Consider the following 19,253-nt stretch of genomic DNA (forward strand, 5'->3'; position numbering starts at 1 on the left):
GCTCCCCGGCGCAGCACCGGCACCCTCGCTCCCCTTGGATCGGGGGCTGCTGTCGCGCTAACGGAGGTGCTGCCTCCCCCCCGCGTCCCTCCCGCGCCGTGCCCTTGCTTCCCTCCGTGCGTTGCTGGAAAGGGACTTGCCACTGGTGATGCTGGGGGACCGTGGGGGTCCTTGGGGGTGCGGGGGTGGGGGCACTTGGGCGAAGGCAGCAGCGCTCACTGAGCCGAGCGGTTAAAGCGGTCCTGCTCAGTGAGCTCTTCCTCTCGCCCCGCTCCTCCTTGCTGAAGAAGCGAGAGGAAAAAAGCGAGGAACAATGTCTCCGTGACTCACTAGCAGCAAAAACAAGCTTAAAAAAATTCCCTGGAATAGCAGATACTCTGCTCGTAGGTAGGAGAAGAGGCAGAGGAGTGGTTGCTCGTGCTGTCCCGGAAGAAGGGCGGGCGAGGCCGGTACGTGCCGCCGCGGTTTGGTGGGTGCCGCCGCGCAGGGGCTTGTTTGGGGAACCCGCAGCTCAGGTGCGTTCGTCCCGGCGCCAGCTCTGCCTGCTCGGCGCCTGGCAGAGCGCTGCTGGCAGTCAGATGGGGACACAATATGTTCACCCAGGCATAGTTTATGCTTATGCTTTTCAAAACTGTGCTGCTTTTTTCGGGGGCTGTCATAATCTTCTTGTGGTGGAGCACGGAAGGAGAGAAATAATTAAAATTCCAGCGCGCTGCAAGGGGCGAGGGCCGTGAGGAGCTTTCGCCGGGGCGGCCGCGGGGCTGCTCTCCGAGCGGGCTGGGCTCCTCCGCCGAGGCAGAGCATCCTCCTGTACTACGGGCTCAGCCAAAAAACAGAAGAAAAGAGAAGAATGAATCAGAGGCTGTCAGAGCGAAGGCATGAATTGCGCTCGCTGGGTTGTCTGAGGCTCTCCTTTCAGTATTATTAGAATAAAGCCGTCTTTAATTAAACCTTTAAGTGCTTTATAAGGCAGAAGACTTTATGTGCCGTCTGCCGCTCTTAATGGTGGCTTGATGGCTGGTGCGCAACGAGTTTGGCGTCGTGCTCTGCAGGCAGTGCGCTGGTGAAGGAGCCGGTGCTAAGGGGCACCCCCGTCCCCGGGCAGAGGTGGGGGCCAGGTTTGGCAGGGGTGCTCCTGGGCGGAGGCGCGGGGCTGCGTGGGTGCTGGCGCGGGCACCCGCCGTGCCGGCAGCCAGAGCCGAGCTCATGGCGTGCCCCGGCCCGCCCTCTGCTCCCTCCCCACCGCTGGCCAGGAATAAATAATGATAAAGAGCCGTTCGCTTCCCCGCTGGGAGATGACCCCGCCTTCAAAAAGAAGGTGCTGGATGCCGGGAGATAGCGGATGCAAAAGGCTTCAAAAGAATTAATTAAAGATAAAATGCGTTTAAGAGAAGACCCTGGGCGGTTGGGATGGAGCCGCGGCTTTGATCCGCCGGGCAAAGGCGTGGGGAGCCATCGCAGCCGGGGGCCGGGGGGGAGGCGAGGGGGCTGGACGGCATCTCCTGGGCCAGCGCCTGCCGGCCACCTTTCCCGGGAGGGTGCTGGAGGGTCCTTTGTAAGGCCGTGCATCAGCTGCGCCAGAAAGTGGTTTCCCTTAAGGATGGAGGATGATGGCGAGGGAGAAGGGACTCTCGTTCTCCCCGGGATTAGCAGATGTCGTGCGTGCGTGCGTGCCTTCACCCACGTGTGTCTAAATGAGCCAGAAACTCTCCTCTGCTGCTCTCAGAGATATTTATTGCTCGGTGATGTTTGCTGTAACACCTGAGAAGATAAGTCCCAGTGTCTTTAGCATAAGCCTCTAGGATCTTTGTTCTTGGCAAGAATATTTCACGGCAGCAGCAGCAGGATATTCTCCTTTCATCAGCCCAACCCAAAACACCGGGAGGTTTCCAGGAACCTTGGTTTTTTTGCTGAAGAGCTGCATTTTCTCTTCAGGATGACTAATGCTCACCGGGCTGGGTTTCGGAGCTGATCACCGTGATTTACCAGGTGGAAAACCACGGGGCTTTGCCTGCACAAACTCTGCTTTGAAGGCAAGAGGGGTGTTAGAGGAGCGGCCCCGAGGTGGTTTCCCAGCACAGCGGGTCGGGCAGTGGATGAACCGGCTTTGCACCGGAACAAGCTTTTCCAAGAAGACTCCTGCCATATCTCCTCCCCTGTATCTAACCCTTGTGGGTTTTGTAAATTATTTTTCTTACAAGCTATTACATGGCGGTAGGGTTTGCGTTACGGCAAAGTCTGACCGATCCCCCCTGGGAAAGGCCATTTGTGGCTGTGATTGCAGCAGAACGGCCACGCAACACTCCTGATCGAATTTTTTCTGTCCAAAAGTGGTTTTATTGGCTAAATGAGGCTTTCAGGGATCAGATGGGTTTTCTGATGGCTGGGGAAGCTGTCATGCCTCTCGAGTCCGCCTGGCTTTCCCCAGCCCCTCCGCGATGCTCGGGAGGAGGCGGAGGCATCCCGGTGCCCATGGGGTGCAAGAACAGAGGAAGGAGACTCGTGGCAGAGTTGAGGACGGGATGCCGAGCCCCGCGAGAAGACCCCGCACTGGAGAGAGCCCTCAGGCAGCTGCCAGCACCGGTGTCCCCGTGTCCAAAGGCAGCTGGAGGCGATGCCCGGAGCAGGCAGCCGATTGACTCGCGTCGAGTGGATCCCCTCCGGTGGTTGCCGTCTTGTGTTGCCCGCTCCGCTCCCCGGCGATGCGGTACCGGAGGCTCAGCTGCTGCAGACCGGGGAGGCTCTGCGGAGCCCGTCAGCCCGGCCCTTCCCCGTTCCAGGCTCACACAGCTCTTCCAGCTGTATTTTGGCTGCTGGGGCGCAGGCAGGGAGCCAGGCCAAGTGCCGTGGACAGTGGCTAAGCCACTGGAGAGGAATCCTTCGCTGGTACGGCTGTTGCGGGCAGCAGGTACTGGCTTGCCCGTCAGGCTGGGGGATGCGGCGTGACGGCTTGTTGGCTTCTGTGTGGGGTGTGATGCTCACCGTGGAAATTGCTTAGAAGGTTGTTTTGGCCGGGAACAATTGCCACAGCACCGATTCCATCTACATTTCCATCATTTCCCCCTCTTATAAGCTCTTTAACTGCTCCCAGGAGCCGGTTTCTTTTCAATGCTCGTTACTGGGAGCCCGTTTGGGATGGTCTGTCCCTGGCTGGATGCAATGTGTTGATTGAGGAGCGAGAGGGAGAGGCGTTAGGGCCTGACCGTGCACGGGCAAGTCCTGCTGCAATCAAGGACATGTCTCTGGCTCAGCCGGACGGGCCCTCCCTGCTCCCCGCCACGTGCCGGCAGACCCGGCCCTGGCTTATTTAGGAGATTTACCCTCTTTCAGCATTTCAACTCAAATTGGGAGTTGCGGGAAGGCTGAGGCAGAGGGGGGAGAAAGAAGCAAGGAAGCGATCCGCGCGGCATGCGCGCGGGAAGGGGCTTGGGTGCTTCCTTGCAGCCCTCCTGGCGCGGCTGCAGCAGGTATTCGGAGCATCTGTTGGTTTTCTACCGCTAACGGTAACGCACGATTACGCTCTGCAAAATGAAATGGAGCTGTTTTTTCCTTTTTTAATTTTATGCAGCTTAGAGGCCTTGACGAGGGTCTTCAAAGAGTTGCGGCTCATAGCTGTTTTTATTGGGAAAATGAAAAATACAGTCTCCCTAACCAGAGCTGTTGAAATAAAGGCCTTGGGGGGATAGAGGTTCTCTTTGTTTTTAATTAAGAGCTTATATCTCCTGTTCGCTGCCATTGCGCACTTCTGCAGTAGCAAGACATTAGTCTCGAATGGATTTTCTCATGGAATTAATTCAGTTGATGCAGAGCTGTCCGGGAGCCGTTTCAAAAGGTGGCCAGAAAGGCCAAAACTCAGCGCTTTCATCTCGGTGGCAAATACGTGGTCTTTAAAATAACATATAAAAAAAAGCCCTGGCGTTGGCTTGCTTTGAGAAGATTGCGTTTTTCCCGGGACGTGGGGAATTTGGCGTTGCGTTTTGCGGGTTGATGGGCGGCTGCTGCCCGAGCTCCACGGCTGGGGCTGCCGCCCGCGGGGGTGCTGCGGCCGGCTCGCCCGCCGCTGGAGGGGACGAGAAGTCCCCGGCGAGAGCGGAGTGCACTCGGATGGCGTGAGAGTGGAAAAACCCAGCAATATTTCAGCATTTCCAAGGGTTCAAAGAGCGCCTTTGAAGAGCTTTCCCTCCTGGCAGGCAACACATTAAATTCTGCTGCACTAGCAGAAGCGCAGGGGTTTGGACACACTTTCAATTCCATTAAATACTTCTCCTGTAATTACCCTCGAGTTAAATGGTCACTGCGTCAAATTGCCTAGTAAAAGCCTTGTAAGAGGGAACCGCTCGCAGCCCCCTCGCAGAGATGAGGCACGTACAGCAGCCGCGGCCGGTGCCGGACGGGACGGCAGCTCGCCGAGCGTCCCTCCCCGATCCCGCGCACCAGCCCCTGCCCTTCCTGCGCTTGTTTCTTTGCCGGTTATTAACATGTAATTAAATGACCGCCGGGTTCTGTAACTTGCTGGGATCGGAGCTCTACCGTTTGAAATGTTTGCCACGGAGATGAGCAGACAAAACCGAACCACCGTAGTTCCTGCTTCCAGGTTCTCCCCTGCAGCCTGCCCCGCGTTTTGGGGTCGCAGGCGTTCGCTGAGAGTTACACGCGCGCCAGAAGGCTTCTCGCACCGGAGGAGGAGGAGGAGAGTGGTTTTGCTTTATGAGCTATTGATTTTATCCTCCAGGTCCCTTTCCCCCAGACAGATTGGGCTCCTAGGGCCGTGTTTAAAATAACGCTTTGCTCTTCGCCGCCATCTCTCTCTGTCCTCTCGCCTCGCCCCCGGGGTGGTCCCCCTTACGGGATGTTCCCCTCTCCCAGGATGCCCCATCCATTAACACCTTCTCTCGCAGATTGGATATTTCTGTTCGATTGTGCTCTATATGGTTCTAGATACTTCTTTGAAGGCCTAGAGGAAAGGATCCAGTATATTTGCAAAGTAAGAATAAAGACCTATTAGTCTTTATTGCAGTGGGTATTGCCGCAGGGCTTCCCAGGGGATCATCCCAGTTTCCCATCCGGTCCCTTTCCCTCTTGCCATCGCCGCCGTGCCTAACGCTGTTGGGAGAAACATTTCCTGTCCCCTTGCAACCCCCCCGGGCTCTAGTGCAGAATTAATATGCGATGCAAAGGAACTTTCTTCTGTGCCGGTACATATGGCAACTTATGTATGTGATGGAGTCTAAAATTATCCAGCCCTTCTCAAAATCCATGTGTCCTGCTCCAAAGAGCTGCCATCCTTCCCAGTGCTCAGCCACCTGCAATCTGTTCTGCCTGCGCGTTTCCCATTATGTAAGTGCAAGGATTAATTGCATCGTTAGGTTCTCCCGTGTCCCTGCCGCCTCTGCCTCAGCTCCCATCTTTGCAGAAGGTCTCGTTTCCGACGCCACTTCTGTTTTCAAAGGAATCGGGCACCGGGCTGTTTTTATTTTATTTTTAGAGTCTTTCCTTTTATCTTTTCCGGCAGTGTCCCACTGGGAGCTGCTCCAAGATTGCCGCGAAGGATGCGGCCGGGCTGGCTGCGCCGGGCGGCTGCCGGGGTGGGCGTCGCTCCTGACCCGGCACGCGCGGGAGCACCGAAGCACCGGGGCGGGCGTGAGCTGGGGGCCGGGAGCTGCCGGCTGCGCTCCTTGGGTCTGTCGGGACACGGCTCCTGTCGCGACCATGCTCCTGGGACCCGAAGCACGGGGCCAGAAGTCTTTCTCTGCGCCTCGCCGTCAGCCAGTGGGGTGCCGGCGGGAAAAAGCCCTGTGGCGTTTTCCCCGTGAATTCCCTCGGGAAACGGAAGCCGGAGGCGGAGCAGCAGGGGAGCACAGAATTTGGCTCCGGGTCCCGAGTCGCTCGCGGGAGGTGGCCGATCTCCCCAGCTGCGGGCGGGACGACTCCGCCAGCCCGCGCAGCTCCGGGCTCGGCGGCTCCCGAGCGATCCTGCCCACCCGGAGCGGTGTCCCCACGGGTGCTGGCTTTCGGTTCGGAGCCCCCCCAGCCCGCAGAGCCACGACCGGGTTCTGCCCGGCCCTGCCGAGTCTCCTTCTCGAGGCCGCGAAGCGCAGCGGCTGCTCCCTGGTGTTGGACCCCTCCGGAGCCGGCGCGGGCGCGGAGGAGGTGGGTGCCAGGTCCTCCCCGTCCTCTGCCGCCACGTCCCCAGCCCTCGCATTTGCTTTCCCTGACCCGCTCTTTGTTCTGGCAGCTGCTTGTGCCAGTTCTCCGGAGGAGCCTTGTCACAGCGTGTTTGAACCAATTGAAGTGTAATTGGGAGTAAATGGAGGAAATGGGTCATTTGCAAAATAGGTGCTTGAGTCGAGGGAGAAAAATAGCCCTGACGCATCCCATCCCGCTGCGCTCGGCTTCACCAGGGCGCGGAGGCTGGCGAGCAGCCGTCCGTCTGTCCGTCCGATGGCTCCCCGGGGAGGGAGCGTGCGGCTTGCCGCCCTGGGGAGCAGAGGAAGAACCCCAAAGCACGCGGGGTTTGCGGCATTCTGCACCTCCCTGCGTTTTGGTGGGCTCTTGCCTTCTGCTGGTTCGGCACTGGGACCGTGCCAGGATCCAAAGAGCCGGCGTTTTGGAAGTGTTGGCCTTCGGGAAGTCATTTCTCCTTGGTCCTGCCTCTACAAAACCCCTTCGCCAGCAATGTCCTTGGTGTGGCTGACATCTGCCGCCGCCTCCTGCTCCGGACCACGTCATAGGATCATAGAACCGTTTAGGTTGGAAAAGACCTTTAAGATCAAGCCCAACCGTTAACCCAGCACTGCCAAGCCCACCGCTACACCACGTCCCTAAGCACCACATCTACACGTCTTTTAAATCCCTCCAGGGATGGGGACTCAGCCACTTCCCTGGGCAGCCTGTGCCAGTGCTTGACAACCCTTTCAAGGGTCCTGTCCTGTCCTTAAAGCTAGTCGGGATCCCTGCTCTTTTCCCAGATCTCCTCCATAGCGTATCCGCTGGCAAAGCGGAACAAGCACCAGAAGATGCTGGGTGCCGCCTTCCTTCCAGAAACCCTTCTGCTTTTTTGGAGGTGAGTGCCTTTGCTCTGCCAGATGCCAGAGCTTTGCGGTCCCCAGGGCGGGTGCCAGGCCATCGCTCCCCTCTCCTTCGCACCCGTCCTTCCCTCGCGGCTCCCTCCCTGGCAGCCTGGTGGGGGTCGCTGGCTGCTGCCCGCCCTCCGGCACGCCGGCTCTGGGGCTGGGAGCAAAGCCTTCCCCGTGAGCGATCGCTACCTGAGTGCTTGGCAGTGGGCGTGTTTTGGTGAATCAGACTCGCCAAAGGTGACCTTGGTTTTATTATATTAAACTGTCAAGACTCTCATTTCTGAGCATTTGATTTACGCCCGGGATGCATCCTGGCAGCCAAGTCCACAGCGCTTCCTAAAAAGGTGTCACTGCTGGCTGGCTGCATTGCTCAAAATCTGGGATTTTATGGGTCCCCGCATCCCAAGCGGGCATCCACGCCTCCTTCCCAGGGCGGCCAGCGGCGAAGGCTGGGTCCTGCGGTGTGGGCAGAACAGTAATGCTGATGAGGGCAAGTTGATGGTGGATCTTGAGCAAGGATGCTCGGGTGGCGAGGAGTGGTGCTGAGGCACGCGCGCCCATGGGCAGAGCTAAGGAAAACCGGGCTAACCCCTCGAGCCGTGGCACGATGCGCGCTTGTGCTCCCGCAAGCTGGGAGGCTGCTGCGCTGCGTGCTGGAGGTGGCCTTCAAAAGGTGACTTACATCTCTTCGTGCACCCGCACTGAGCGGTTTCCATCTCCCCTCGGGAGCCCTCGTGGGTCACAGCAACCTTGCACGGCTTTTCTCCTGCTCTTTCCGAGCCAGAGGCATTTTCCATTGTATTTCTGGGGGATTAGGGGCTCTTTGGAGGTGCGTGGCCTGGGGAGGTGGCAGCTCTGCCCTGGGAGTCAGGCTGAGCCGGAGCAGCTCTTCTACCGTGATGAGTTTTGTCGGCAGCGTGGGTGCGCGGGCAGGGACCCGAAACCCCCGGGGCACGGGGAAGAGCAGGGGGAGACGAGATAACAAATTTCAGGGGAGTCAAAACTTTTGTCCTTCGAAAGAAGGCAGCGGAGCAGCGAGCGTGATCCGTGGTTTAAAATACCACTCATAAATCTAATCTGGCCTAATTACCCAGCCTGGTGCTTGGGCTGCTGCTCAGAGTCTCACGCAAGCCTGCCGTGAGAGCAGGGTGCGCCGTGCCGAAAGCTGGGGAGCCACGGCCTGGCCCCAAGTCCGCTGCTGAGGAGCGTGGGAGAGCCCTGGGCGGCATTCCCCTGGGAGCGTGGGGATGCTCTGTGCGACGTCCCCGCAGAGAGCAGCCCTCGGGGCTGTGGCGGGGGCACGCCGCCCCCCACGTGTCTCTCCCGGGAGGGTTTTCCGCCCTCCGAGGAGGGGGCACGCCTGGCGCACGCTGCTTTTGCCGGGAAAGGGATGTGCGTGCGTACGGCTGCCGGCGCTGGAAGAGCTGCTGCGGCCGGTTCGCTGCCGAGACCCGCGGCCGGGCGGGCAGGCAGCCGTCTGCCCGCCTCCTTCCCGGGTCTGCAGCCACGGCAGCCCTGCGGGCATCCCCGGCTCCGGCCGAGCCACGGCCCCTGCGCAGAAACCGTCCTTGGCCGTGGGCAGCCGGCCGGGAGCCCGTGCGCTCTTGCGTGGGAGTCAGCAGCGATTTCCTTGCCGCGCGTACCCGCGCGAGCTGGGAGCGCTACGCACGCATGGCACAGATGCACGTGTGTGTGTGTGTGTGCGTATCTCTGCTTGTTTTCCTGTCATGCTAACACTTACTTATTTATTAAAAATACCATCCATCAGGAGCTGCAACATCTGTTTGTGAAAAATAGCACATCCTTGGGCTGCAGCCAGGAAAATCATTTCATTACAAAATTGCAACTGTAAAGCAGCACAAAACCACAAACATACTGTACATTGAGATGCTTTTGTTTCCAAACTGCTCATTAGGAATGATACACGAGCCAAAATTATACCCTGTGTAAGGTGAATTAGGAGAAAATGAGCCCATCCGACCTTCTAAGTGAGCAGCAGTTAGTGCGGTAATTATTATCTCTGGTTAATCCTGCACCCACTGCAAGGCTGCGCTCAAGTTTCCCTTTCCGTCCCGGAGGGGATACGTCTTCACATCTCTTCCGTTCTTCGTGCCTAATTCGGGCTGACAAGGAACATACTTGAGAGGATAGGAAATGAGAAGCCTGGCTTAAAGATTATTTTATGTAAGGCAGGAGAGAGGATTGCGTGGCCGCTGCCGGGGGCCGCGTACGGCCCCGTGCCGGGGAAGGGCTCGGGAGGAGGCGGCCGCGGGGGGTCTGCGCGCGGCAGGGGGCTTTGCTCGCCGCTGCCCGGGATCCCCCTTGGCTCCCGTCCCCACTCTCTCTCGTTTCTTTTCTCCGCAGGTCTGGCGGTTCATCAGATAATCACTATTACCGTGTCCCTCATCATGGTCATAGCTGCTCTGATAACAACTCTTGTCTTAAAAAATTGGTAAGGTCCCTCCTGGGTCTGTTTGGCTTGGGGGGGTGGCGTGGGCACGGGGACAGGGTGGGGACGGGGGTGCCTTTCCAGCTGCGAGCGCTAAAGCCTGTGGCACCAGGGATGGCTTCGGAAAGGCACTGCAGGAGAAAATGTGGTTTTCTTATACTGAAACCCCCAAAGGAGGTTGAAGCACCTGGGTTCATCTGTGCCCCTGCGGCTCCCCCGCCTCTCCCCGCGTGGTGGGCGGCTTTGGGGACCAGCACGTGGCCAGGGTCGGGCGGCCGAGTCCCACATGGGACGCGTGCTCGTGGCTGCTCCGGGATTGCCTCGCTGCGGCATGAGGCCACCCGGTGAGGTCACAGTCGTGCGTTCAGCCGCAGCGGGCGTCCCCGCAGGGGTGCCGGGACCTGCCCTGCGCTGGGTGCCGTCTCCTCTGCCGCCTTGCTTAAGTGGCTTTACCGCTGCTCCTGAAACCGCCCGCCTGGCTCGGCAAGCAACGGTTGCGTTTTCTGACCTTCCCTACCACTCCAGGGGCTGAAGGGCCTCTCCTGAGCCCCTCAGATGCCGCCGGTTTGAAGCGTGCCCCGTCCCCCGGAGCGCTCCTGCGCTCCTCCAGCTTAATTTGCTCCTGTTTATTCTCTCGGCGTGGCTGGGCGTATGGCAAAATAGGTTAGCTTTTCGCTTCAGGCGCTCGTGACTTTACCTATTTTCCCAGGGAAACTGGCCTACTTTGAGGTCAGCGTTGCTGGTGTAATGATACGGCTGCAGCTCTGGGCCGGTGGGAGAGCTGCCGCGCGGTGCCGCCGTGCTCGGCGGTGGTGGTCTCTCCTCCAGCCTGGCCGCCTCCTGCCCGCTCTGCCCACCCGGGCTCTCCACGGGTGCTGCGGCAGGTCGATTCCTGCGCCCAGGAGGAAATTAGAAAACCAGGTTGATGAAGAAGCCTGCTCGCTCCCCGGGATTAGAGGAAAACCTGTTTGCAGGGCTAGGGAGGCATCTTAATCTCGGCAGAGCTTTAACGAAGCGCTGCAGCTGGCCGAAAGCGCCGAGTTGCTCGCCCCGCAGACGAGTTTGCTTTGCTGGGAGCGGGCCCGCGGGGAGGCGTCGGGAGTGCAGCCGGTGATGCTCGGTTTTGTATCTCAGACAGGATTTACTTTACTAACCTCCCCTAGTCATAGCAGAATTTCAGTGAAAGAGCGTGGAAGATACTTTCTAAAACACTTCTGGGATTTTTCTCTAATAGTGGTCATAAGCAGCACATATCATTGATCCGGCTGACCACAGCTTGGCAGAACAGCTCGAGTAACCTAATGCTGAAGGCAAAAAGGGAAAAAAAACCCCGTACAGTGATCAGTGTAGAACAGAAATTGTTTACAATAAGGGAAATTGGGAGATCACCAGAGAATACCTGCAGGAGAGCGTGGTCAGACGTGTCACAGGCAGAAAAGCAGCACCGCGATGGGTTTGCTCAGCTCTAACGTTTGCCAAACCGTGCTTTGCTTTTTCACCGTTTTTTAGGCTGCCGCCGGTGCTGCTCGTGCAGGTGAGGGCCGGCCGCGCGCTGGCTGCAGGCTCGTGGCAGAGCTGACCCAGAGCCCACGCTTAGTCCCGGCCCCCAACGGGACGCGGTCTCTACCCCCGTCCTTTTGGCTGGCGCTTGTCCCCCTCGGGCGAGACGGGTGAGCGACGGCCGCGTGCCGTGCAAGCGTCCTTCTTGTCGTTGCTCCTTCTGCAAATGTGCCGCGGTGGAGCTGACAGTTATTTTAGCGGCTGTCTCTTTCGGTTGCATCAGCTGGTGCAGAGCGGGCTGTGCCCTGCTGCTGGCAGATGCTGCTGCCCCGGCCGGTGCCGCTCCCGGGGGAGCCTCCTGCTCCCGGTCCCGCGGGTCTCCCTCCGCAGGCAGCGCAGGCAGCGCCAGCATCCCCAGCTCCCGCTGCCCTCGGAGTTGCCGTCTTTCGAAACTCCAGTATTACGATAGGCACTGTCAGTCCCGCTCAGAAAAAAAGTGACCTCTTAATTAAATCAGCGTCTAGACCCTTCAATAGGAACAGCCTGATCTGGGGCAGGTTCCTGCTAGCTGGCGTTCTCCTTGCTTCGCGTGTACTGGACCAGAAGCGTTGCACGGCCACGAGGTCCCGTTGGAGCCTCCGGAGCCAGTGGGGTCACCGGGGAGCAGGGCTGCCCCGCCAGCCGTCCCTCGGCCGAGGGGGAGCGTCTGCCGCGTCAGACCAGTTTCTGAGCTGGTTTATCCTGATAAGTGAAAACCTTTTGGTGCCTCCCCAACGGAAAGGGTTTAACTTCATTGTTCTCACCTATGTCTTTTCACTTACAAAAAGGCTTTCATTTCCTGCAGGTATAAACGTATGCCTTGCTAAGTAATTCCTCTGGTGGTAAAAAGCTCCTATCTAAAATTTAAATTTGACCCTTAAAAAAAAAAAAAAAAAAAAAAGGCAAGCCAAATGTCTGCTTGATTGTGGCTGATCTTTCCAAAGTGCCTGAATTCTAATCTAATATTGAGCGATGTATAATTAACGGCTGATAACGCGCCTTCCCCTGCCGAGCGTCAGCGACGCGCGGTGCGTCGTGTCCCTTCTTCTCTCCCCCGCCGCCCCAGCTGCGCGCAGAGCGGGCGCCCGCGGCGCAACAGCCACCAGCGCAAGCTGGACCAGCAGGAGGAGAGCTGCCAGAACCTGACCGACTTCGCCCCCGCCCGCGTGCCCAGCGCCCTCGACATCTTCACCGCCTACAACGAGACGCTGCAGTGCTCCCACGAGTGCGTCCGGACCCCCGTGCCCGTCTACGCGGAGGAGGCGTTGCGCTCGCCCGGGGATTATAAAACAACCTTCAATGGAAACAGGTGAGGCAGCCGGCGTGGTTTCCCTGTGGCTGGGGGGAGCACCGTCCCGCCCCGGGGGTCCGCTGTCCCCTCTCTGCCCCGGGGAGATGCCCTGGGAGCACGCGGTGGAGCTGCCTTCCTCCGGCTCTCCAAGCCACCGCGATGCTCGCCCGCCCCATAGCTCAGCGTGGGCACGGCCGCCAGACCTCTCATCCCCCGATGAGGATGGGCTGTCGGCTCGACAAGCCCTGGCAGCATCCGGCACCGCACGTTTTTCAGTTCCCGGCTGCTGCCGCCAGCACGTAAATGCTGCCGGATCCATCTTCCAGCGTTCGTGCTGTCTCCTAAGTGGCATCAAAAGAGCTGCTGGGTTGCAAATGAGCGGGGTGATTAAAGGAGGAGCGGGTGGCAAGAGCCAAATGAACCGTTTGTCTGGCGTGAAATAATGATGCATTAACAAGAGGGCTTCGTAGCAGCTGGCGGCGTGGAGTAAAAGGTGCGAGCCTTTGCTCTGCGTGCCCCTTGCCTGCCTGGGGGGGAGGTGGACGGGAGCGCTGGGTCAGTGCCGCCCGGCACCTCGGGCTGGCTCCCAGAGCCCTTTCCCTGGGCGCTGGTGCAGAGTTTCACCGCCCAGTAAATGCGTGTTCCCCATCGAAGAGGAAAAATAGGAGGAGAGTTTTGAGGGAGACAATGAGCAACCGGTGCTCCGCGCAGCCTGGCTGGCCCCTGGCGCGCGTGCCACCCGCAGCTGATGTCTACCTGCATGAAGGACGGAAGTCCGGAAGCCAGCAGCTTTGTAGACATCTTTTTAACCGGCATCGTCTGCGTGCGCATGGGGTTTTGCTAGTTCACGTTTTTCAGGGTTTCCTCAGAGCTTGGAAGGCAGAGAATTGGCAGGGATTTTCAAACCATTTCGTTGAACGTACGCGTGCGTCGATTTGGATGCGAACCCCAGCCGAGCGATGCAGGGGTGCCCTTGTTCTGGCTGGAGGGGGTTCGTTGCATCAGGTGATGCTTTCTGGGACCCTGTTGGCCTTGGTGCGTTTCCAGGCAGCCCGGCGGACCCCGTGCAGGCAGCGGGCGCGGCAGACCCGCGTGGGAGCCGCGGCGGGCGGCGCGGGGCAGCGCTGCTGTCTGGCGGCCGGGGGACGGAGAGGCGGGGAGGTGGCAGGCAGGAGATGCCCTGCTGCCGCTCGGGGTCAGACATCCCCGGAGCGATTGGCCGCGCTAGCAGGTGCTCGTGCACGGGGTAAAAACGTTCGATATCGCAGCCCATCTTCTTCTTCTTTCTCTGCTTTGCACCACCCTGGTTTCCAAGGCCAATAAGCCCGTTCAAAGCATTACTTTAGAAATATTTTTTTTCCCCCCCTCTAAAAAAGCTGATTTTTGCAGCGGGCCACCTCGGCTTGCTCCTTGTGTGTTACATACCAGCACGTGCAAGCCCCTTTTTCTGCTTGCTGCAGACCCTCTTCTTCTGACCGGCATCTTATTCCTGTGGCCTTTGTGTCTGAGAAATGGTTTGAAATCTCCTGCTGACTGGCCGAAGCCTGTTTGACTTCTGGGGGCAGGGCAGACGCCATCGGGCTGTTTCCTGGTACGTACCGCGCTCCCCCGCGTCCGTCCCCTGCCCACCGCCCCGTGCCCATCGTCCCCTGCCCTCCAGCAGCCTCGCTCTTCCCTGCCTGGTGCCATCCTCCCGCTAGCGCTGCTTTTGGGCTGGCGGACCCGAGCAGGGTGTCTCACCCAGCCGTGGACGGGACGTTGGGTACCAACATGGCTTTTCCACGGAGGTGAATTACAGATGGGCCTGAGCTGAAAGGCAGGGACTGGGATGGATGCGGACTTGAGAGCCAAGGGTCCCTGGGGCAGCCTTGAACTTCAGCCTGATCTTGTGGTTCCAGCCCACCTCTAAAACCTCGACAAGTGACAGTGATTTCCGTGCTGTGAAATGGCCTGATCTGTAATTAACCTCTTGTTGCATGAGGGACGGCCCGTCTCATTCAAGAGTCATGCATCCGACGTGCACGCTCCATCGGTACCTGAAAGCTCATTTGGTGATGTTTGCTGTCATAAACACTCCATGCTCCCTCTGCGATGGTGCCGGGGTCGTCCTCCTCCTTCTCCTCCTCCTCCTCTTCCTCCTCCTCCTCCTCTTCCTCCTCCTCCTCCTCCTCCTCCTCCTCCTCCTCCTCCTCCTCCTCCTCCTCCCGTGCCCGCCGTTGCTCTGCGGGAAGCCGAGCCTGCAAGCCCACGTGCGCGGTCCCCAGCAGCCAGGTTCACACCTCGGATACTGCTGCAACCAAAGGAGTACAACGATGTTGTGCTGGTTTCAACAGTACGTTGTTCGGGGATTTTTTTCCTTTTTGAGTTGGCTTGAGCCGTTTTCCCCTCCTTGTATTGCTTTTGAAGGTGGCACGGCCGATAGCGGTGGCAGGAAAAGCAATTAGGGTTCACGGCGTGCCAGCTCACCGTGGGGCAGTAGTGCCCGTTCGAGCCACGCGCTCAGGTGAATTAATTGGTCTGTCCCAAGTCCCTGCTGTAATGAATCATATATTCAGCGTAAATGAAATTTCCAGCCTTCCCTGACTGCAGCTTACCTGGAATAGCCTGCTTAACATTATGCTCAGCTATTGAACACAGACGTATAATTAGATTAGAATGGAAGGGAATAAAAAGTTAATGGTCTCGGCTGTGCTCGGGGCCGGCTGTGTCTGGCAGGCCAGGCGAGGTGTGCAGCTGCAGGAGGGCAGGCAGCAGGCAGCCAGGGCTCAGCCGTTCGCCCACCGGCGTCTGTGCCCGCAGGGTCCCGCTGACGCGACCGCGCTGCTCGGCCGGGGCGGCTCTGCCCCCCGAGAGCCTCTCCTGGCTGGAGGGGCTTCACTGGTAAATTCAAGAGGCTCTCACTCCCCATCTATTAATGTTCTCTCGTTATTTCTCTGACTCTTTTGTTGTGGCCGCTGTCTCGGGGGGACAAAGTGCGAAGGTACCTGGGCGGAGAGCTGGCGTTAGTGAGCAAGGGCAGCTGGAGGATAAACAGAGGTTCTGCAGGGTCTGCCTCAACGGCACGTGCGGACGCTAGCTTCAGAAGGCAAACAGCAATAATCCGCTGTGCCTTTTCCACCGTGAGCTTTGTAGTTTGTGACGTCTGTCCATTGGCTTAAAATTATTTTTTAAAAAAACCAACACAAAAACCAAGCCAGTCCCACTTGGATGCCATCAGCTGCTCTCGTGCCTGAAGTAGAGGGAAGGAGAACGAGCAGCTCTGAGCTGTTGCCTGCTGTGGGAAGCCTGTGCAATTCCCACTGCTCCTGCCCGAGGTCCTGTGCCAAACTCTGTGCCAAAGACCGTGCCCTGGTCGTCTCCATAGATTTCTTTAAATAGTCCAAAGCCGGTCCATTATGCCTTATTAAATCCTTGAAATTCTCATTGACCCGTTTTCATGGAATCCATAAAACGCCTATTGACGCGTTCTGGAAAAATCTATCCGAGTCGTACCTGGAGCATTAGCTCTGTAATAGTGTTTCAGTTACTTATACAGTTCTGGAAGCTGATGCTTGGTTTCATTAATGTTAACAAAATGAGATTAATCCAAAAACTGCTCTCTGCCCGTGTACGTGTGCATATGTGTATTTGCACCAGGGTATTTCCAGAATACACGTGCGTAAGTGCTACGTCACGGTAGAAACCAGGTGGTTGCCATAGATCCCTTCCGTATGTGGGGAGTAATGTAGAGAACGTCACCACAGCACGGATAACAGGCGAAATTGCCCTCGCCCCAGAATGGGGTCAACCCAAGTCCTTTGGAAGTTCAGAAGAGGTCGCTTAATATTTTTTCCACACCGTACTATTTCCCATGCACGTTTGCCTACATCTTCTGCCGGGGCACGGTTGTTAGAGCGAGGAACTGCCAGGGTCTGTGTCTTCCGAGTGGGCTTTGCTCTGCGCAGCGGTGCTGCAGGGCTGTCCCTGCAGCCCGGGGTTTGCCCCGCAGCCCGTGGCGGTGGGCACGGCTCCCCGTGGCTTCCCAGAAGCCTGCGGTCGAAAGATGCATCGCAACCCCGTGCAAACAGCGTTTTGCATGAATGCGTATGTGCCAGTTGGGACGTCCCACAGACAAAATGAATATTTCAAGTTTCACGTGTCCCTGCGTAAGGTAAAAGCTTCCGAGAGCAGATGGCATTGAGCTGAGCTCCCCGGTAGCCGGTCCCCTCTCGTGGCCGCCTGGTGCCGTCACCGGACAGATGCTGCTCAGCGCAGGAGGAGCGGTGGGACTGGGGATGCCTTTCCAGCTCTCGTTTCTAGAGGAGAGGCTGGTGGAGAAGGAGGTGCAGCTGCTTCGGGCTGCACCTCTTCTGGAGGGATGGCCATTTTCCTGGCTGGCTTTTACAGCAGCAGCAACATAGCCTGAAGGTGACAGTTGATGTTGACCCGCTGCATCTCGGCAGAGGTGGAAGGATGCTCTAGAGCACACGGAGCTTCCTGGCCGGAGGGCTTACGTGCGGCTTTCTCTTCCCAGCCCCTTTCTCTCGGTGCGTGCAGGGGACAGCGGGCGGCACGAGGGGAGCACCCCCGCAGCCGGGTCGAGCGGAGGGTGGGGGGCTCTCCCCGCTCTGCCGGCACACGGCCATGCACTGGGAGAGGTCAGACGCTGCACCGGTCTCCGTGCCGGAAACCTCTCTCCTTGGAAAGGCTCAAAGCACTTTACAAGTTTTAATTGATGGCACTTCACAGCTCTTAGCTGTCTAATAAGCAAATTAGTACTACCGAACATGTAGAGTCAGAGCTGGAGGCGCAAGACAGATGACGTGGCCGGGGACAGGGATGGCAGGGCAGCGAGGGTGCGTGGACATTTCGTCTCGCTGAGCACCGGGAGGCTGGTCGGGGTTTAATGTGGATTCTACGTGTTACAGTCCGTCAGCACTGCGCGAGTACCAAACGTCGTGCTGCCCAACTGGCAGTCTGGCATTTGACGACGCTGACGGCGCTGGGCTGAGCGGTCGCAGGGAGCAGATGTAAGGGACAGCACCGCAGAGCGGTCTCCAGCCTGGAGAGCTGCAGGCAGCGCTGAGGTTGTGTCAGGAAACCTGGTGAAACTCATCTGGTTACACGGCAAGCAGATGTCGAAGTTATTTCCTGGGGTCAGATTCATCCCACGCCAACAGGAGCGACGGGGAGGGTTCCTGTGCCGGCGGTGCGGTCCCTGCCGGGGCGCTGGCCCTCCCAGGAGCGGGCGACGTCGCCCGCGGTGAGCAGCTGCTGGAGCTTTCCCGCAGATCGCAGCCGCCGGCGGCCGGCCCCGCTGGAGCGCTGGCTTGTAGAGGGATGTCGCACCCGGGCACCGGCAGCCCGGCGGCGGCTCCTGCAAACGGGGGCTCGGCCCGTCCGGGCAGCCCGGCACAGCGGTGCAGCGGCAGCAGCACGGCCCAAGGCTGGCTTAGGTGAAGAGTAAAGCAGTCAATTAAAGCATTTGTGCCAGGCGACTCACTGGAGAATTGTCTGCACGGAGGTCTAAGGAGCAAAACTCCCTGTGCCCCGACCACGGGGGGTGACGGAGGGGACGCGGCGCCAAGGCAGAGGCAGGAGCAGCTGCCGTTCTGCAAACCAAAAGGTGAAATTTGCTGAAGACTCGAGTGGCTTTGGGCAGGCACCACAGCAAACTGTGGCTGTTTTGGTTTGATTTCGTACTGGCTTTGGGGCTTTCTGAAATGAAGTTTGAGATTTCGCATTATTCTTGTCCTTAATCCCACTCTCTCTCACTGAAAAACCCCATGGAATGAGATTATACAAAAATCTGTAAGGTTGATCAAGCGCTGACCTACTTTGCACAAAGAGGCTATTTGGAATACAATATAAATTTTACATCCTGCGATGCACGCATTAAGTAGTATTCATCCAGAACTATGTAAATGTTCAGCATCGCTGTTGGGGAAGTGGCGATTTGAGACCTGAAAATCGTGCTGGTACAGTAACATTGATCTGACCCTAGCTTTTGCACAAGGCAGTTAAAATTTACAGTATTGTATGGTAATTCCGTGCTTTGAACACGGCGAGCAGCTGCTGTGATGGCCCCGTTCTGCCTAACAACAGCAAATGGTTTGTATTAACATTAACAGATAATGAGTCATCATAAAAAATCCAGGCTTGTCTTCGGAGGCATAACAGCAGTCCCAACACAGCCCCGGTGCAGGAGATTAAGGGCTCTGTAAAATCTGTCTCGCTAATTAAGGCCTCAGCGTTGTTCTCGGAGATGGTATATATTGGGCATCTTGCTTAAAAACAATGTTGAAGAAAGAACCCTTGGACATGAAGCATATTGCATTTCTAGATGCTAATAACCAGCTAGTCAGAGGTCATAGCGTGGGCTGGGGCATCTATGCCATGAGCACACTATAGGCAGCGCTTCTGCATATGCGGTATATCTACCTGCTGTATATAAAGCCCGCGGTGGGTAGCTGTCTCAGGCACGCTTGGCTGTATTACAGCATGTATCGCTATACGTGAAGTCACATACATGGAAAGCAAGTGGCCACGCGCTAATGATGGGGAGTAATTGTCTTTGCATAAGGGTTTAAAGCTTACGTAGGGAGAGATATTTCAGAAGACAGCAAATAAATGGCTTCAGAAGAACTTCAATAGGATCTCTGTTTTTGATGCTTAACCAATTCTCTATTGATTTCTTTAGGGCATTTAACTTTAGAAAATCTTGTTAGTACTCATCATCGTCTCCTCATCTGCCAGAGTACTCGCTGCTCTTAGCCCAAGTATGAAAAGCTCCAGAATGCCAGGATGCTCAGAAATAAATCACGCTTTGGAAAAGGCCCTGAGGAGATAAAAGCGTGCAGTAAGGCACACCGAAGCCTCTTAGTCACTCCCGCTGCTCGCAAAAGCATCCCCGTCCCCG

At 57.7% G+C, this 19,253-nt stretch overlaps 1 protein-coding gene across 2 annotated transcripts in view; it reads left to right on the forward strand.

Annotated features, from left to right (window-relative positions):
• AJAP1 (adherens junctions associated protein 1) overlaps positions 1 to 19,253 on the forward strand; it is a 41,151-nt gene that overhangs the window by 20,991 nt on the left and 907 nt on the right. Inside the window, exons 3-5 of one of the 2 annotated variants that reach the window (XM_075520438.1) lie at positions 9,441 to 9,528; positions 12,131 to 12,373; positions 13,816 to 13,946. In XM_075520438.1, the coding sequence (XP_075376553.1) occupies positions 9,441 to 9,528; positions 12,131 to 12,373; positions 13,816 to 13,888 (404 nt within the window). In that variant the 3' untranslated portion in view covers positions 13,889 to 13,946. The remainder of the gene's footprint in view (positions 1 to 9,440; positions 9,529 to 12,130; positions 12,374 to 13,815; positions 13,947 to 19,253) is intronic. The other variant, XM_075520439.1, reaches the window with a different exon arrangement.

The sequence above is a fragment of the Mycteria americana genome, chromosome 18 (genome assembly GCF_035582795.1).
Source record: "Mycteria americana isolate JAX WOST 10 ecotype Jacksonville Zoo and Gardens chromosome 18, USCA_MyAme_1.0, whole genome shotgun sequence".
In the NCBI taxonomy this organism is placed as follows: domain Eukaryota; kingdom Metazoa; phylum Chordata; class Aves; order Ciconiiformes; family Ciconiidae; genus Mycteria; species Mycteria americana.